Below are 18,676 nucleotides of genomic sequence, written 5' to 3'. Positions count from 1 at the left end.
TATATATATATATATATATATATATATTGCACTGAGTTATTGAAGAAGTAACATCAATAAATAGTGCACTAAGTTATTGCTAAACAAAACATTAAATTGAAGACACGAACTAAACTAAGGTGCGTGTATTGTCCATGTCCATGGGGGTGGTTTTATATTTTTATACATCTAAAGACCAAACATCAGAGCTCATCGTCAGTCATAAACTAAGCATAACTTTTAAAAATTACCTTGAGAACCTATGTTTGTGTTTAATTATAGATATTTGCAAAGATATGTATCCTCCTTGAAGCTTTAATTTGCATTATTTTGCATGCAATAGACTAGCAAAAAGCAAACATTTCATAATTTAGATATTTTTTTCCATTTAACCTGCCTTGAATCAATACTTTATAGAACTTTCTTCTTTTACTATTAAAACGCTCAGTCTTCTGATCTATATCTATACTAGATTTGCATATCTAGATACTAAGTGATTATCCGAAGTTCTTTACAAAACAGCTCAAGTTTAGTTAGATTATACATCATAGAATACAGACCTTGTGAACCCAGTTTTAACATCCTGGCAAAGATTCTCAATTTGATTCATTCCCAGATTTAGACTTTCTCATTCTAACCAGTATCCTTTGGTCAAACCCACTGTTTTAGCTCTATTGATTATTTAGGGTTGTTGTCCTATTGGAAGGGGGACTTTGGTGCCAGCTTCAATATTTCTGCAACCTCTAATAGGTTTCTGTTAGGATTAGCCTAAATGTTATTTGCTCCATCTGCCCTTCAGGTCTGACCAGTTTCTCTACAGCTACTAAACAAACGCATCTCTACAGCGTGACGCTGTCACCATGGGGATGTTATGTTTAGGTGTTGGACAAAATGTTAAAGCTATGTCCCCCAACCGATCAGGACACTTTCCTTCAGATATTTGCCGTGTCCCCTACATTGCCTTGTGCCAATTGCTAAACCAATCGTTTTTTTTGTCTACAGATTCTCCCACTTGAATTTTCTACTCTTGCTGCTCCTCTGTAATAACTCTGGTCTCCTTAACTTCCTTCCTTCTAAATGTTTCTATGGCATTTATATGCTATTCAAATTGCACAAAGGCTTTATTTACAAAGTCAGTTGTTTGTTCATTTGCTTTATTTATGTGGTTTTAGATTAAAATAGTTAAAATGAAAATGCATGCCACACTTTTCAGATTTTTTTGGTGAATTTTATAGTTCCAATTTGTGTAAGCCTGTGACTTGAAATCCCCTTAAAGTCACAGCTGTGTTGTGAAAAAGAGGAAAATTATTTAAAGGGTGTGAATATCAAGAAGCACAGTTTACCACAACCATAATAAATTATTTTTAATTGTGACTGACTTCAAGTTCTTATATTGGTGTTTATAAAATTTGAACTAGTGTAGAGAAAGAGAGAATAGAGAAATGCATAGAATCACAGACAAAATCTTTAGTTGTTTTTTCCTTCTGTTCATCAAGAGAAACATGATAAAAGTGATGAACAGTAACAATAGGTCTCCTTTTCTACAACATTCTTGTGAGAAATCTAAGCATATATGTCAGTTCTATCATATTGCATGGTTCTTTTAACACTGTTTAGAGACAGAAGGCATGTAGAAGTCTTTGTAATAATAATTTACCTGCTTAGGAAAAAGTCTCTTCCAGTCTTTAAAGCGGCTTTCTGATGGTGAGGCACAGGTGTAGGTGTCATTGTCTCTGCAGCCACAGGAAGCAGAGGAGCGCCACCATCTGGATCTTCTACACTTAAATGGTTTAGGGTTACCATGGCATTATTTCCTCCACCTGAAACACACACACACACACACACAGATATACTAGCTGTGGTGGCCCAAATAATTTTAATGGTAACTATGATGTGAAGGAATAATTCCTTTCTACATTCTAGATGCAGGTCCTGAAAAATATCACATGATTTATGGATGACAGTGAGAGTGTCATGTTACCTATTTTGTAGTCAAATGCGGACAAACGCCTAAAGCATAATGGCGAGAATCAGTTTAAAAAAAAACATATAAGAACAAAGAGTAACACACAAAATACCTCAGGACCTTGTCTGCTGATTATTCCCGTTCTTGCTCCATACCTGAAATTTAAGCAGGGAAATGTGCGGTCAAAATGGCTGAAGTTCCTTTTTCTATCTGACTGAACTCTGTCTCTTCCTTCAATAACCCTGGTTGATCATTAACGTGTCAGGCAGTCCCACTACAGCTGGCAGGGAGATGAATGTGTGTGTGTGTGTGTGTGTGTGTTTGTGTCATCAGCTGTCTATTCAATAGAATGCAGTAATTAAATGTCAAGACCAATGAAAAGTTTGTTTAGATATGGGACTGAGAAATATCTAATATTCATACATAGAGTATATATATATATATACACCGTTTTTAGATGAGTATGTTTCTTTGTTTTACTTGTTAAATCATAAAAAAAAAAAATTGAATAACTGCATTTTTTGTGTTCAGTTTCAGTAGCCACACATAGACATAATACATGCCTGATCTGTTGAACCTATAAAATCCAATGAAAAGAAAAAAATATAAAAAGAGATGAAAAACATAACCCTTCACATCTAGCACAATATGCAAACTAGGGAGCCAATCACCTCCTACAAATAGAGAAAGAATGTAACAGCGGTGAACCTTCTCACGAATGGTTAATCCACCCAAATAACTAAAAGAGCTGAATAACAGCTAAGACAAGAGACCACAAAAGAAGCCAGAACAACAACTGAAGCACCGCAGGCTCAACTTACCTCAGTTAAAGTGTGTTTGAATGTAGATTTGCATACATATCACCTGGTTGCCTTAGATATGGTTGTTTATGTTGCAGTGGCACAGAGGAAGTTGTGCAATAGTATTTTTTAAAAGTGTGATTTTAAATTCAAAATGCTATTGAAGAAATTCTGAGCCTCCCTTTCCCTCAAAGACCCAATGACTCAATAATTGTCGATTCATGACTAAGCTGATTTTTATCCACCTCCAGAGAATAGACAAAACAAGCTGCACTAACTCTGAACACTCAGCTTTTCACAGAACTATTGTCTATATAGCCACATACTGTATATCGAGGTAAACGTACATTGCCTTTAAAATTATTTTTTTAACACTTTGATAAACAGGATCAGTAAGAATAGGCTGTTCTTTTTACAAACTAAGCTCACACTATTTGTTTGACAAAGTATTTTGTGGGAGAGTTTTGCTGACTTTGAAATTGACTGAAATAATTTAATTGAAAACTATCCAGCAAAATTTCCTCTGTGCCTGATCTTCTTTTGATACTTGATTGGATGATTGATTGGTGCTTTTTCTGGATTTCATGAAGTTCATGAAAGATATTGGTTGAATTACTACCTTTTGAATGTTTGTTCTGACTCTTAAAGGAGCCGGTCGCATTTTCTTGCTGCTCTGCAACTCAATCTTTTCCTGCTTTTCTGTGTCTTGTCTTTTCTGAGCCTTCTCTTCATTTCACCTAAATTCAAACAGTGGAACTGGTATGCTGGTCTCTCAATGCAATTGATAAAATTTTCTGAACTGGAAGATGGAAAAGGGGACCCTTCCTGTCCTGCCGGGACATACTTCGTAGGATACACCATGGACTTCTGGAAGGCTTGGAGGATGGTGTGTTTTACAATGTTGTCAGTGCAGGATATCGAAGATGTATGGATTTTCTGATTTTTGATACTCTTATTTATCTTGTTTGGATTTGGAGGATACCTGATGTATCTACAATTACAGAGGATGTCGGCTGCAATTTGCGCATTAATCAGGCTGTTGGCAGCGTTTGACGCACTCACAAAGGCTGTGAGTGAGCAGGACCGGGAGCTGAGCCGTATGCTGGGTGAGATTGAACGCAGGCTGGCTGTGGTGGTTGAACTCAAAGGTGAGATGGGATAATATCTTGGATGTGCACGCTCGCTTCAAGGCGGAAAAGCCTAACAAATTTGGAATATTGGGTTTGCCACTTAAATCCAGCAAGAAAAGAATCAACCTCCCCCCCCTTATCAAACCTCCCCTGGATGTTATGGTGGAAGGGCACAGAAGAACTGCAAGGGCTGGTGTACTGTTCGTTTTATATGTTACCCTAATTCATCAGACTTGAATCAATTTAAGTAGAAGGCCTACACCACAGGTTCTAGATACCATAGCATCCTTTGTAAGTATTTAGGCCATTTGGATCAGCTATGTTTCAGCAAGGACAGATCTAAAACCTGCAGGACACTGGCCCCTGAGGACTAGAGATAGACACAGCTGGTTGAGCAAGCACTCATAGAGGAAGCTCATCACAGACTCCTACATCATGTATGTAACTCTCATGGCCTATGTTAGGGTTAGAACATAAACAGGCTACTCTTTGTCAGCCCAGGAATGTATTTACCTTGACAGAACAGTAGTAATACCTATTTCTAGGTGGAAAGAGCCACTATCTCGCTACTCATTTCCAATTCCATCTTAAATAAAAAAAACAAAAAAAACAAAGATGCTAAGACTGACCTGTGATTATGGCGGATCAGTCTACCTGCAGTATTCAGAGCTAAAAACTGTTGCCTCAGACTTGAAGCAACTGAACTCCAAAATGTGTAGCTTGTTCTGCTTATTATCCAGCGAAACCAGTATTGTTATCCACTAAATAGATTTACAGTACCATGAATTCTCCCTAAATCCAAATACAGCAATTTCTAGTTCCTAACTCTTCTTCCTTCTCTCTTCGTAGGGTCAAGAGTAAGAACACCATCATAGGGGGGATAGGATGTCTTTACCCAACAGAAATGCACATGGATGATGTTTATTAAATTGGGACGACAACCTTCTGTTAAAGAACTCTAAAATCCAAAACTACACAAACGTAAAAAAAACAGCTGAAGGTCTCCATTATAAATCCAAAACATATGAAGATGTGAGCATTAGTATGTGTCACAAAGAATATGCATTAAGAAATGCCTTACAATAATCAACCATCATATAACATTCAGTTGGTAACCTTTTGTGATATGTTCCAGACATTAATGTGCAGTAAGTTTTGTTTTTTAATGAAATTACATCTGGGAGAACCATTATGCTTTATAAAACAATCAGATATACTGTATAACTCAAATAAACCTCTTATTTTCACAATTACATTGAGTAGAATTTCTGCACTTTGTCTCACATCGCTGTACTGCAATAGAACTAAATATTTATATATTAACTTTGATTACACAGAGAAAGAAATGGAAAACCTAAAACCCAGTTATGAGCTTAAAAACTGGGTACTAGAGTTAAGGTGCATCTGAAACTGAAATTAGTCATGCCTCTAAAAGATGTAGATGTAAAATTAACTTTATTAAATCAAAACATTTTTCCTTTTGGAAATTAATAAATAAATATAAAAATAAATGAATAAAAGAGGAAAAATTTTTTTCTTAGTTCTGTTAAAAAAAAAAAAAAAATCCAATTCTTTAGATTGTTCTCAATAATGACATTACAGCATTTCATCTTATAAGTGCTGGTATTTTGACCAGTTATCCTTGGTCATCGGTTCCAAGACCTTGTGGAAGGAAACCCTCCATGTCTACTTCCTCTATAGCTGTTTCCATAAATTCTTTATCAGATCTAAGATTGGACTTCCAAAAACACACACAGCACGGACTAATCTACAAAACTAGGTGAATGACTACTCAACATTTTACACATCTGTCTACATGCAAAGGGTTTTGCACAAATTCTATAAACTGCATTTGGTTACAATGACAATAATAATAATAATAAATAAAATCTATCTCTATTTTCCAAGTTTGCAGGCAAATGCATAAAAAAAATTAAAAATAAACTGGCTCATTGTTCTCGTTATGTTCTTCTGTTTTTATGGGATTTAGAAATCGTGTCTAAGGCTTTTTGAGACCTATTTCTTTATGCCATTACTATGTCTTTGCCATGAGTTCAAAAAGGTAATTTGATATTTGCCCTGCTAACCGAAGTGGAGGTTTAAGCATTGGTTTTTAGACATCATGAGGCAAATCTGCTTTTTAGGCCTCATATACTTCCTGATAATAGTATGAGCTTTACATGAGAAAGGGTCTTGATTTTGCTATGAAACAGCCTGGTTTGCTTTTCTTTAGTCATCTTATTGTAGATTTGTTGACGATTTCAGGACATTGCTATGTCTATTGATCTTTTTTGGTCAAGTTTTGGCTGGTTGATAGATTTCATCACATTTGAATCTAGAATATATTGCTATACAGAGGAATTCATGCTTTAATAAATGGATTCAAAGCCTTTCCAGTGTAATGTTGTTAACCTTAAATCATCCGCCCTACACCATCATGCTAGACGACTGGTATGTTGTTTTGATAGACTGTTCTTGTTTCTTCCCTGGCATGGTACTATAGATCATGGATCTGATTCGATCTGCTCAAATCACATATTACCATAATTCTAGGGGTTCTTTCAGATCCAACTTTGCAAATTTAAGTACTGCCTCCACATTCCTTTGTTTACTCTCATATTTTTTTTTAGCTGTAAATAAGTTTTCTCTCTCTAGAATGATCCTCCTATAACTTTTTCTTGTCGCCTTATAAGGACCTTCCTAGATTGATGGGAAGCTACATTTTCTCTTCCAATACTGTTGCCAATGTCTTCCTGCCATGGCATTATGTTAACACCAGAGGCTGCATATGGTTAACACGCCCTTTGAAAGTGCACAAATGGATATCAATTTTGCCATTCTTTTGTTTATGAGTGTTAATATGGTTCAATATTTTCATACATTAAGAGTTAAACGAAAAGCTAAATTTTAACTGGCAATGCAGAGATATTTTTTTATTTTGTCCTGATACAAAACCTGCAGTTTATAGAGGTGGTTTGATTCTACCATGACTATATGCGACACGTTCAAACTATTCATTTGCATTATCAGCCCCACACAGTATTTCCTGTTCCAGCTGTGTAACTGTCAGGAGCAGAGAGAACACAAAACACCCACAGTACAGAGTTATGTTTTAGATTTTTTTTGCAGTCTACCCAACCCTAAAACTGAGACCCTACAACACATTAGGGGGAAGAAAAAAAACAACTAAAAAAAGTACTCCACAATCTTTTAAGCAACTAAATCTTTAGGTTTGTTGTATTCTGTTCATGCAATATATAAGCTGCACGCTGCTAAGAGGGGGATGGGGAAACTTGACTACTGTTTTGCAGTATCCTGATGAACCTGTCTATCAATGACTCACTAATGAGGTATTTTTATTCCCTTATATTTAAGCTTCTCTGCCAGGGCTTCTGAAACATCCTTATCCACAGATTCATTTCTTTTTAAGAAAATACAAAAAAAACCTTCCTTGTTCTGATACAGTCCTTTAATAATCACACTTATTCAGTGAAAACAGAAGAAAGACCACTCATACAACATGGTTAACAATCCCCCGAAAAAGTAACCATGACAACATTTTTTTCCTTTTCACAGGCCAGATTAGATCACAGACAGGCACACGTTTAAAGCACCATTTGTTTCCAGCTTTAGATGGAAGCATAACTTTCGTGTAATCAGTTTGCAAAAGTGAGTGAATAAATGCAACATTAACACATGCAGCATAATTTCAATTATGTGGTGAAATGGTGGTTATTATACCCAAACAGGTCAATTTTTTTTCTGGTCAATTTTTCTGTCTTCATTTGTAACATAACTAATACATTAAAGTAACCATAGGGGCCTGGCCTTTTATTTATTTTTCGTGACTTTCTAATCTAACTTAGAAATCCTTCTTTAATCAATTAATCATTCTTTCCATATTATGTCCTTATAACCCTGATGTATTTTTCCTTGTGGATTTATCCTCACCGTTAGCCTCTAAAGGCCGTTTGTTGGTATTGCTAACCGTCTCTGGCTTCATCATTTCTTGTGCCATAGGATTGTCTTTGGTTGATTTTGCAGGCAATAATACATCAAAAAATGTCTTCTATACCGATGTCTCGTAAGGCTTATTGAATATTCAAGTAAACAGAATTAACACCTAGATGTAATCAGCTGCGATAAAAGATGTGTCTAAACATTGAACATCTTAAAAACAGTTACACATTTTTCCACCAGTTTTTAGAATAAAAGAAAACAACATTGATACAACAATTAATATATATACATCTTACACTCAGAAAACATATATTAGAGCAGATTAACTCTTTAATTATTCATTTTTTCATTTAGCTGCCTAAGTTATTTAGGTCCATAAATGCAATGCATTCCGATGCAGTGCTGGTGAAAAATTTGCATTCACCCACCATCATTGTGTATATGATGATATTAAACCACCTTTTACCAATACTGGAACAATAATACAATACATAACTGTGATGAATTTTTAGTATCAGCACATGGTGATCAGATTTCAATTCAATCTGGATTAACTTTATAACAGGGGTGAAAAACTCCTTGAAAGCCAATATCTTGAAACAAAAGATCCTGTTAAGGATAAGTAATTGATTCAGGAGTGCTAAGCCAGGGACACATCTAGAGGTGCAGGAAACTGGCCCTGGCACATTTACTACAGTATTAAAATAATCTATACTCCCCAAACTCTTATTTGGATTAATTATTGACATTGGGAGATAAATGCACACTTTTAACCCATCAATACACTTAATTTCAGCTGGAATTGGAAGAAATATTTCAACCGCTTGACCTCCTGGTAGGCTCTACAAGTTTTCCTTACACAGTCTGTTTTATCCATTCCAAAAAAAATGTCTATGTTTGGTATTGTTGCTCAGTTTAAACACTCAGTTGTGTCACTGTTTTTCTCGTCATCTCAAATGAAAAAAAAAAGAGTCAGGATATCTAAGGAGAACTTTCGGGGTTAAAGTCTGAAGCTTTACAATATTTACAGCTTACTCAAAAAGAATACCAAGCTTTAAAGGCACAATCCTGTACCCGCTCCCAACAGGGAACGCCTATTAAAAGCGTGTGAGAGCATGCACAAGCCCATTTCTCCTCGTGCACGCTCCGTTTAAAAGTTGCTGTTTGGATTGCTAATACAAGCTTACTTTCCAAAAGATTTGTAGTTTTTCAACTATGTCAGACTTACCACTGGTAAGTGAAAATGGGGACGAGCAGGTAGGACGGCCTTAAACAAATCACCAGAATGATTGACAACAGGTAGGATACGGGTTGGGTATCCCAACCACACTCTGATTCCAAATAAAAATCCATAATATTTTTTGGAATTAATAAAGCAGGTTTTACATTTAAATACTCAGAGTTCGACTGCAGGCAGATCTATTGCCAAAGATCCATCTAATTTAAAAGAAGACATAAAAGGTAAGATCACCATCCAGAATATTGCTGTGTTACGTTGACTGCCGAAAGTAATTTGCTTTCTTTGCAACATGCTGGGATGTATATAAATGAAACAAATATTAGTGGTTATAAATATATTTTTGAGCATGCATACATTATTCTCACTCCGTTAGGTGTAGAGAAAACTCACGAAAAATTCAAAGAAGCTCACCCAATCAATGTTTTTCAAATTCCTAGAAATTGTCTCACTTATTTATACATGATGGCCTCAGGCTGATGATGGTTGGTAAGAGAACCTCTTATTAGCATGAGACGGCTATAAGATGTTTTTACAGATGCTGAGCTGTGATGATCTTTAAAGTTTGTCAGAGCAAAAACCTCTTTCCTTATCATCTCTGCAGGGAGTAAGAGGTTTATTGAAAAGAAGACATGTAAAAGATGGTAGCTAAAACAAACTCTCAAAAAAAGACGAACTCCTTAAGCTGATAGTCACTTTAGGGCAGGTCATGCAGCGAGAAGGTGAAGAGAGGATGCTGTTCATCATCTGATCATTTTCCGGTCACCCACCAAGCATGTGATTGTGTGAAAATGTCTTTAAGGCAAATGTGGATAATTAAATATGTACATTCTTTCTTTTACATGCAGGCAAGATATGTACTTTGTTTTAAGCTACTTTAGTGCAAAGCAGCATTTTTTTAAAGTAATTTATCCATTCAGCAGAAATATCAATCATTCATAAAAAGAATTTTTTATATAATATGAGAGACAGCAATTCTACCTGCTTATACTACTCATTAAGTTAAAGGTGCACATTGTGGAGTTGTTCATTTCATAGAAAGACATCCAAAAACGTTGAAATTCATTTGCATTAAGGTACTGTAAGTGCAGAAAGATGAGGATGGTAAAATTTCTTAAAAAGAGAAATGGTTAAAAATCACATAAAGAGATAATGTCATTTGAAACGTTCACCCTTAAGGCCCGTCTGGAAGGTGCTGCGAAACAGTTTCCAAAATGTTTAAGGTCTTAAAGAAGTCATTGTGCAAGACTATGAGCACTGGAGGCTGAAGCCTGAGCACGCTGCACTACTCCTGGACACTTCTCTCTCTTCTGCAGCTTGTGGTTTTGAAACAAGCCCTCATTCCGTGGTGCACCATGGGTTCCATCAGGGAACGTCAATAGTCCTGGAGAGACAGACAAACCAATCTATAACCAGCCGCAGGGATACAACATTGATATTCCAATCAATAGGCTGTTAGGGCGGTGTAATGCTCTTACCATATCCCTCGACTCGCCCATCTTTGAATTCTCCTTCAAACTTCATGCCATCGTACCGGTTAAAGACTCCTGAACCCTGAAACTTTCCATGAGCAAATTCTCCTTCATACCTGTTATGATTGAAATAAGTTTTTTTTTTTTTTACCCGTAAGATGTTGTAACCATTTTTTTTTTCTACAAACCTGGATCCGTCTGTAAAAAGCAGCACACCAGAACCATGAAAGAGTCCGTTCTCGAACTGGCCTGTGTAGCATGTTCCGTCATGAAACTTAAGCTGGCCAAGGCCATGTCTCCGTCCTGGAATAAGGAACCAGATTCTGCTTAATGCTTCACACAGATATTAGTAATACAGTTAAAATGAAGAACCTTAAAAAGTAGTTCATACATTGTGTTAAGTTAAAGCTACAAAACTTTACTGGGATTTAACGTGATAGGCAGAGCTGTGAAATGGGTTTCTATAAAAAAAAAGTGTAAAGTGTGGGCTCTGTATGGATTTAGCTATTCGTACTTATAACCACCTTTTGCTACAATCTCAGCAGAAATTTTTTTTGGCCCAAATCTTGTTTGCAATGCAGCTTCAGTTAAATCCCAAAAGAAGAATTTATTGTAGAGCATCAGTGAATATCAATGTGAAGATAAATTTTCAAGTCTTGCCTCGGGTTCTTAGTTGAATTTAGTACTTGACTTTGACTAGGCCAATGTTCAGATATAAAGATGTTAGGGAATTCCCGATCTGATATTAATATCAGACATCGGTCGAATATTAACCAAAAAACTGATATCAGATTTTATTGAATGCATGTACAACCTTCTATGTTTTCATGCTGATAGAAACACTCCCCTTCTGTTTAAGGTTTCAGTACCTCTTTGGTTAATTTTTATAGGTCAGTTGCTTTCATACCTTTTGTCGTTGAATTTTGTTCCGTTTTAGTAATATTACTTGACCAACATTCTACACTATTAAATAAGTTATAAAAGCTGTTATTATTCATGCTAATATTGTTACAATATTGGTGTCGGCCAGTTCTCAAAGCTGCAAAATCATCATTGTATCGGAAATTTAAAAAATGAATTGGAAAACCCCTAAAATATGTTCTGATTAAAACCGTTCCATTCTTAGCCTGGCTGTAAGGGTTAATCTGTGGGAAAATAAAACCCCTCCTCAACCTGAAATCTTCTAACAGGTTTTCTCACATTATTGTATCCATTCATCTTCCTATCAGCTTTGACCAGCTTCCATGTTCCTGCAGAGGAAAAGCCTCTTCGGCCCAAGATGCTGCCATCACTAGGTTCTACAACGGGGATGATGATTTTGTCCCCGCACCAAATGTGTTTACAGGTCAGACAAAAAGCAAACCACTTGGCTGTTCCCTGATTAATGCTCTCTATTCCTGGCATGTAGGTTTAAATGGAAGGCTGTGTCTTTGTCAATTTAAACCTGTGCTACCCTCTTAGCTGCTAATGGATTAAACCGTGGTCTAAGCAGAGACTCTCAGGGTGTGTTCAATTTCAGAGGCTACATCCTCCAAGGACCCGGTCTACCTGGACTGGATCCTTGAGGTACATGAAAATAAGGAGGCCGGAAGTGTTTTGGCTATGGACTCAAACAGGTCCAACCTTCCCCGGCTTTCACCGTCACTCAGCGTACGCGGTGTCCCCTAGCAACTGTGACCGTTGACACACAAAGCAGCCAAAGAATGGATGCTGAACTTCTCACTACTGCTCTGGGTGCTAATAACATTGTGGAAGAGCTTCAGCAGCAGTACTGTCCTTGCAGATATCAGACTTGTAGTCCCCACACTGCAGAGATATTGGAATCTCTGTGCTTAAATGTCAACCAAACCCATTTACACAGGGACAGATAAAACCTTTCAATAAACCAAACATTATGCGCCACATATCTGACACAACTATTTTCATTAATTTCAGACGAGGTCTGCACTTACAATATTCACCACTGTTTGGTGGACCTCCCCTTAAAAACACGCAAAAAGAAGACTGCATTAACACATAACTAGGAGTCTTCCAATCCAAACAGGCCTCGGCACCGCACTATGACGTAATCGGCCAAAGAATCTGGCCTTCAGAGGATGCAGCTGCTGAATTCCAACTCAGCATGTGACTTCCGGGACCTCCGTCTCTGACTGTTCCCCAATCATCTTTGCACCAATGGTTCCCCCTGCAAGTGGTAAGCTCACTGGGGATGGCCTTGAATCACTGCTTCGGGCTTGGCCTGGCCAGGTCCCGTGAGGAGGAACCCGACCACCAGGCGGTCACCAACAGACCCCAGCCCAAAGCCTGGCTCCAGAGTGGAGCCCAAGTTCGGCTGTACCGGGTAACGTCACATGTCACCACATTGTCTGACCCATCACTCGGAACCAGCTTGTCTTGGGAGACCCTACTAGGAGCATTTCAGCCGCAGACAACATAGCCTCTGGGATCATAACGAGCACTGAAATCATGTTCAGGTGGCAGTTTGGGGAGGGGTAGTTGGTAATTAAAGCAGTCTATTCAAGCAGTCTATTCCTGTTTTCCCTGATTTACACAATAGGATCCAACGTTAGTACAAAGGTTACAGAGGTTATTTAGTTAAATTTGATTCAGCGATATCTTGCAACAGTGTCTATGATCTATGATTTACAACATATATACTACTGTAACATTATACCTTAAAACGTAAAGCTGAATCTTACTAAAAAATAAACTTGATGGGAGTTCCTCATCATGGAAAAATGAGAGCTGCAAAAATTTAAAGACAGGGACTTGGTGTCCTATATGGTTTAACTGACTGACTTTCTCTTTAGGACTGACTGTACAGACTCTTACAGAATCCTGAGTCTATGAAGTCTGGAGCAAAGAGGATTTGCTCACAATCAGGGTGACCAGTGGTAGCTAATTGGGATTTATATAAATAGCTTTAACCTGCAAGTGTTTGTGCATGTGAGTCTTTCAACAGATAAGTAACACTATCACATTCCCTGGGTGTGAAAAGAATTCTGACACCAATGCTATGTTTTCAAATAAACAGTTTGCTAATAAACTGAGAAGCCAGCATAATTAGTACACACTGGCTTTTCTTGATGTTCTTGATTTGAGAAAATAAAAAGAAATACATACCATGCAACTATTTTATAACCCATTAGTTACAACGGATCCAAACGTTTCCTGAAACTAACTGTTCCTGAAAGCAGCCTGGACCCTCTGTATGTTTGGATATATTTATCTGAGTCAACAACTGTTCTTGGTGATGAAGAACAAAATTCATAGAAGTTATCTTTATGGTGCCTGTGTTAAAATGCCAAGCGTGATAACAAAGATGTATCTATTTAACTGTTTTTTGTGTTGTTTTATGTTTGTTTTTTTTTCTACACTCAGCCTGCAATAAAAATTTAAAGGTGTTTTCTCCAACAAAGTCAACATTTAACATCTAGGCTCCTTCTGGGATTAAGTTTTACACAGTTTAAATAAATAGATGGCATTAAAATCATGACGATCCCCTGTTTATTACCGGTATTTACAAAACACTGCTCTAAAATATCAAGGAAAGAATATATAAATAAAAAGGAGATAAGCTTCTTTTATGGAGCTCCTTTCCCCTCCATAAAAGACATTTCATCCCAGCACTGAGTGTTTCGAGCCCGTAACATCATCAATGACCCCTCAAACCCCCATCGTGGACTGTTTTCCCTGCTGCCCTCTAGGAATAGGCTTCACAGCATTCAATGCAGGACCAGCAGATTCTGTAACATCTTGCTCTCTGCTTCTGTCTCCTTGAACCCCAGTCGGCCTCGGCAGATGGCCGCTCACACTGAGCCTGAGGTTTCTTCCTGTTAAAAGGGAGTTTTTCCTCTCCACTGTCACTACAAGCATACTTAGTGTAAGGGATTTAATCCGAGTCAATGAATCGATGCAATCAACTGGTTTTCCTTAGATAGAAAACTTTCAACCAATTTGACTGTATAATCTGGTGAACTGTAAAGTGCCTTAAGATGACGTGTTGTGAATTGGCGCGATATAAATGAACTGAATTGAATAGATACTTTACGTCCAGATCTTTCCAGAGTTAAAAGAAGATGTATTATAAAGGAAGTTTAAATAAAATGTTGTTTAATTTGAAGAAGCATTCTAGATTTTTGAGGAGAAAACTGACTGCCTTGTTTCAATTTTATAAAAATAGAAGTTTAAATATTTGGAGAAACTGGGTTTTCTGTTAACAAGTGGAACAGGGACACCTTACCTTCTTTCCACTCACCATGGTACTCCTCCCCACTGGCATAGGTAAAAGATCCTCGGGTCAAAGTCATGGTGCTCCTATTTAAAACACAAAAAAATACACCCCTTCACATATAAAATACTGGTTAGTTGTTTAAAACTGATTATAGCGCAGACGCATTATGAGAATATTGTGTATATTGTATTTTGTTACTGGAACGCATGGTTAGTTTTTCTATTTTTTTTTTTTATATACAGAAATAAAAAAGTAAAAACTAACCATAGTCATACTTTACAAAGTATTGGTTTTTGATACAGCTTATCCTTTTAGACTGCTTTAGTTATGTAAGCAGCATCCTAAAATGTTTTTCTGTTTCTATGTTTTGAAACCCAGTAAATAAATACAAGAGGTTGTAAAAAATAATCTAAATATAAACACAGGCAGGCCAACCATTGTATTTATAACTGGTATCCTATTTGCAATTCTTGCAAACCTTAAGGGAATTATCACTATTGTTAAATTAATCTAAAATGCATTTGATAATCTTAACATATAGATAAATAGATAACTGTTCTTACAAATGTATTGAGTGCAGCGCGTGTGTGTAGAGCATATATTGTAATAAATATATATTACAACACAATCAGACAATTATTACAGTGTTATTAAAAAGAAACATGAGGTGGTTTTACTGGATGCCAGTTAGGTGTAATTCTACACATGCGACCGTCTTCAGATAAATAATTCATCACCCAAAGGCTCAATCGTTCCCATGCAATATTACAACCATCCAACTAAAGCTGTCAATGGATCGATCCATGCAACGCTCATAGCGACATGTTGCTGCAAAGGCTGTTGCCTTGACTGCAAGCCGAGCCCATCCAAATTTAATAGAAGACAATAATATCGATAGCTTTGTATATGTAAGAGTTATAGAGAGTGGGCACCTAAAGGGAAATCCTTATTCACCTTTACTCAAAGACCGTCGCCTCTGAAGCATTGGAATCACCGTGTAGGACCAGAAGGGGCGTAAAATAAATGAAAACACTGGCTGATAAAACGGCTGCCGCATTCACAGACTAACCGGAAATTGTGATTCCATGTGGTGAACAACGTAACTCACTTTAGTAATTAGAAGCAAATGATAAGGAGTTAAGTGATTTGATGTATTTTTTTTTTTTTTTTACATTTGTCTAACAGTAATGTAATAAAGAATTTGTTGTATAAAGCTACCTTGTCCCATATCAACTTGTAACAAGCTAAATCTGGAAGTCCCGACTGTTAGTGAAGGCAACATTCACTGATGGTGCAGCAGCTGACAGGCAGGCAGAACAGATGTATAGTGTAGGGCTTTTGGTACGGAAGAAGATTAGGGCCACTGAAAAAATAAAAAAACTTAACTGATTTTTTAATTTTATTTCTGTATAATATAAGAAAAAAGTCCGAATTCTGAGATTAAAGTCCGAATTCTTAGAAAAAAGTCTGAATTATCACCTTTTTCTCAGAATTCTGACTTTTTCCCCCACATTAAACTGATATAAAATTTAAAAATCTGTTAGTGTTTTTTTTTTTTTTTTCAGTCGCCCTACTCCTCTTCTGTATTTTCGACCTGGAGAGATATGTCCATTTTTTTTCATCAAAATAATCTCAACATTACTTAAACATATGAGAATGTTTTGTTTTGGATGGAGAAATCTGAACTTGTCAAAACAGAATTTTTATATGTTATCAATCTATATATTATTTATGGTAAATATCATATTCACACCTCTAAATATTTACAACAAAAAGCTAATTCACAGATATATTATCCTCTATTAATATCTATATAGAATCCTTAAACTCTAGTTCAAACGCTAAAGCCATGCAAATTATAACCGCCCTTAAAGAATTATAACCCTCGAGCATAGATTTGATTTTGTCATTTTAAAATAATAGTTATTTTCTGTAAAGCCCTTTGTTGTTGTATATGTTTGTGATTATTATTGTTCTATATTGTTCATTTAGTTCTATTTTTGCAATTAAAAAAGAGCTTTTTGCCATTTTTTCTTACACAAAATCTATTTATTTATTTTTTTTTTGGTTTTGCCTCTCATAGCTATCTTTGTTCAAACCTTAGTGAGTATTCGTTTTAACAAAAGTCAGTGTCAAGTTCTCAGTGCTGGTTCTGCTTAATATTGGAATCCTTTACAAGTTAAACAAATATATTACCACATTATTTTTGTCACACAATGTGGACAAAATGCTGTTCTACATTGTTAATGATTCATATTGCAAATGATTGTTAACTCAGGAAATGAGCATAATGACCAAATTCCACAGCATTTCCAGTTTACAGCCTTATCCTGAACGTGGAGAATATGATGGAGACCATCTTGGACTTCAGGAAGAACCGGCCTAACCATGCTCCACTGCTCATCAACAGCTCAGCTGTAGAGGAGGTCAACAGCACCAAATTCCTGGGGGTGCACATCACAGACAACCTCACCTGGACTATTAAGACCTCCTCATGGGTCAAAAGGGCCTAGAAGTGCTTGTACTTCCTGCAGAGGATGAGGAGAGCCCACCTGCCCCCACCTATCCTCACAACCTTCTACAGAAGCACCATAGAGAGCATTCTGACCAGCTGTCTCATTGTGTGGTGCGGAGGCTGCAGCTCCTCAGACTGGAAGAACATGAGAAGAGTGGTGAGATCAGCAGAGAGGATCTCTGCAAGCTTCTTTTATGGAGCTCCTCTCCCCTCCATAAAGGACATTTCATCCCAGTGCTGCTTGTCTCGAGCCCATAATGACCCCTCACACCCCCACCGTGGACTGTCTTCCCTGCTGCCCTCTGGGAAGAGGCTTCACAGCATTCAATGCAGGACCAGCTGATTCTGTAACATCTTGTTCCCCGCTGCCATGAGACTGTTAAACTGTTGAAAACTCTAATAACACTTTGTAAACATCATATGTACGCTGCATGGTGAATCTTCAAAATAGAACTCACCTCAATGTTTCTACTGCATTTTGCACCATATCTATTTATCTATTTTTTTTTACACTGCTCTGAACTTTACACACCAATGCCCTTTTGCATCATGTCTCTCCTATACTGTTTACATTTTGATCATGGTGCACTTTATAAATTGAAATTTAAAATTTTCACTGCTAAGCTGCTGCTTATTCACTGTCAGAAAGCTGTATAAACGAAATTTCAATAAAGTTTGTCTATGTCTAAGTCTAAGTTACAACCAAAACAAACTTAAGGGTGTGAGCCACTGAAAAATGGAACCGAAAATATCCCGTCCCTGGGGAGGAAAGTAAGGACTGGATCCATGGTTTCTGCATGTGTTAAACCTTTGTCCATACTCTTTGGCCTTGATTTTGAAAACAAAAAAAGAAAAACAAACAACAAAAAAAAGCAAAAAAAACAAAAAGGATTGCAAAAAGTACCGTAATACAATATAATGTCAGCACTAAAGATTCATTGGGGGAAGTGTTGGCCTAGTGGTTAAGAGCTGTGCGCTTGTGCTGTGAGAAGGTTGCAGGTATCCAGTTTGATTCCCACAGAAAGCCACTCTGGGTCCCTAAGCAAAGTCCCTTAACCTCACACTGCCCCCTAGGCACCACACAATGGCAACCCACTGCTCCTCAAGGGGATGGGTTAAACGCAGAGGTAAATTTCTCCAGTGTGAGATCAATAAAGTTATTTTTTAAATTATTTATGATTCCTTCTTAGTCTGCTTAAACACTTCACAATTTCAGTGAGGCAACAATGGCGGATTCACTTACCAATGTAGAAAAAACAACAAAAACACACACATACACACTGAAAAAAATAAGGCAACTGCTTTTGGCATTTACTTAATCATATTTAGTTACTTTAACACAATTGTTTTATATCCTACCATGCTAACATGAAACAATTGTGT

The 18,676-nt window shown here is 37.0% G+C and overlaps 2 protein-coding genes across 6 annotated transcripts in view; both read right to left on the bottom strand.

Annotated features, from left to right (window-relative positions):
- LOC107086591 (lactosylceramide alpha-2,3-sialyltransferase-like) overlaps positions 1-2,209 on the bottom strand; it is a 7,707-nt gene extending 5,498 nt beyond the window's left edge. Inside the window, exons 1-3 of one of the 3 annotated variants that reach the window (XM_015377640.1) lie at positions 2,066-2,144; positions 1,961-1,989; positions 1,637-1,799 (exon numbers count right to left, since the gene is read on the bottom strand). In XM_015377640.1, the coding sequence (XP_015233126.1) occupies positions 1,637-1,782 (146 nt within the window). In that variant the 5' untranslated portion in view covers positions 1,783-1,799; positions 1,961-1,989; positions 2,066-2,144. Of the gene's footprint in view, positions 1-1,636; positions 1,800-1,960; positions 1,990-2,057 lie in introns of all 3 variants that reach the window. The other 2 variants (XM_015377639.1, XM_015377642.1) reach the window with 2 other exon arrangements.
- Positions 2,210-7,345: 5,136 nt separating this feature from the next.
- Positions 7,346-15,827, bottom strand: morn4 (MORN repeat containing 4). Of its 3 annotated transcripts, none has more exons than XM_015377624.1 (5): positions 15,733-15,827; positions 14,788-14,861; positions 10,733-10,847; positions 10,551-10,660; positions 7,346-10,456 (listed from the first exon to the last, which is right to left on the bottom strand). In XM_015377624.1, the coding sequence occupies exons 2-5, from the start codon at positions 14,852-14,854 to the stop codon at positions 10,308-10,310; spliced, it is 441 nt and encodes a 146-aa protein (XP_015233110.1). In that variant the 5' UTR covers positions 14,855-14,861; positions 15,733-15,827; the 3' UTR covers positions 7,346-10,307. The 3 variants fall into 3 exon arrangements, with proteins under 3 accessions (XP_015233110.1, XP_015233112.1, XP_015233111.1); XM_015377626.1 differs by having other exon boundaries at positions 14,788-14,858; positions 15,733-15,815; XM_015377625.1 differs by having other exon boundaries at positions 15,711-15,780.
- Between the last annotated feature and the right edge of the window lie 2,849 nt (positions 15,828-18,676).

Source organism: Cyprinodon variegatus, unplaced genomic scaffold (genome assembly GCF_000732505.1).
Source record: "Cyprinodon variegatus isolate N-32 unplaced genomic scaffold, C_variegatus-1.0 Scaffold157, whole genome shotgun sequence".
Taxonomy (NCBI): Eukaryota; Metazoa; Chordata; class Actinopteri; order Cyprinodontiformes; family Cyprinodontidae; genus Cyprinodon; species Cyprinodon variegatus.
The sequence above is the reverse complement of the archived record's forward strand: the minus strand, read 5'-3'. Positions and strand labels throughout refer to the sequence as shown.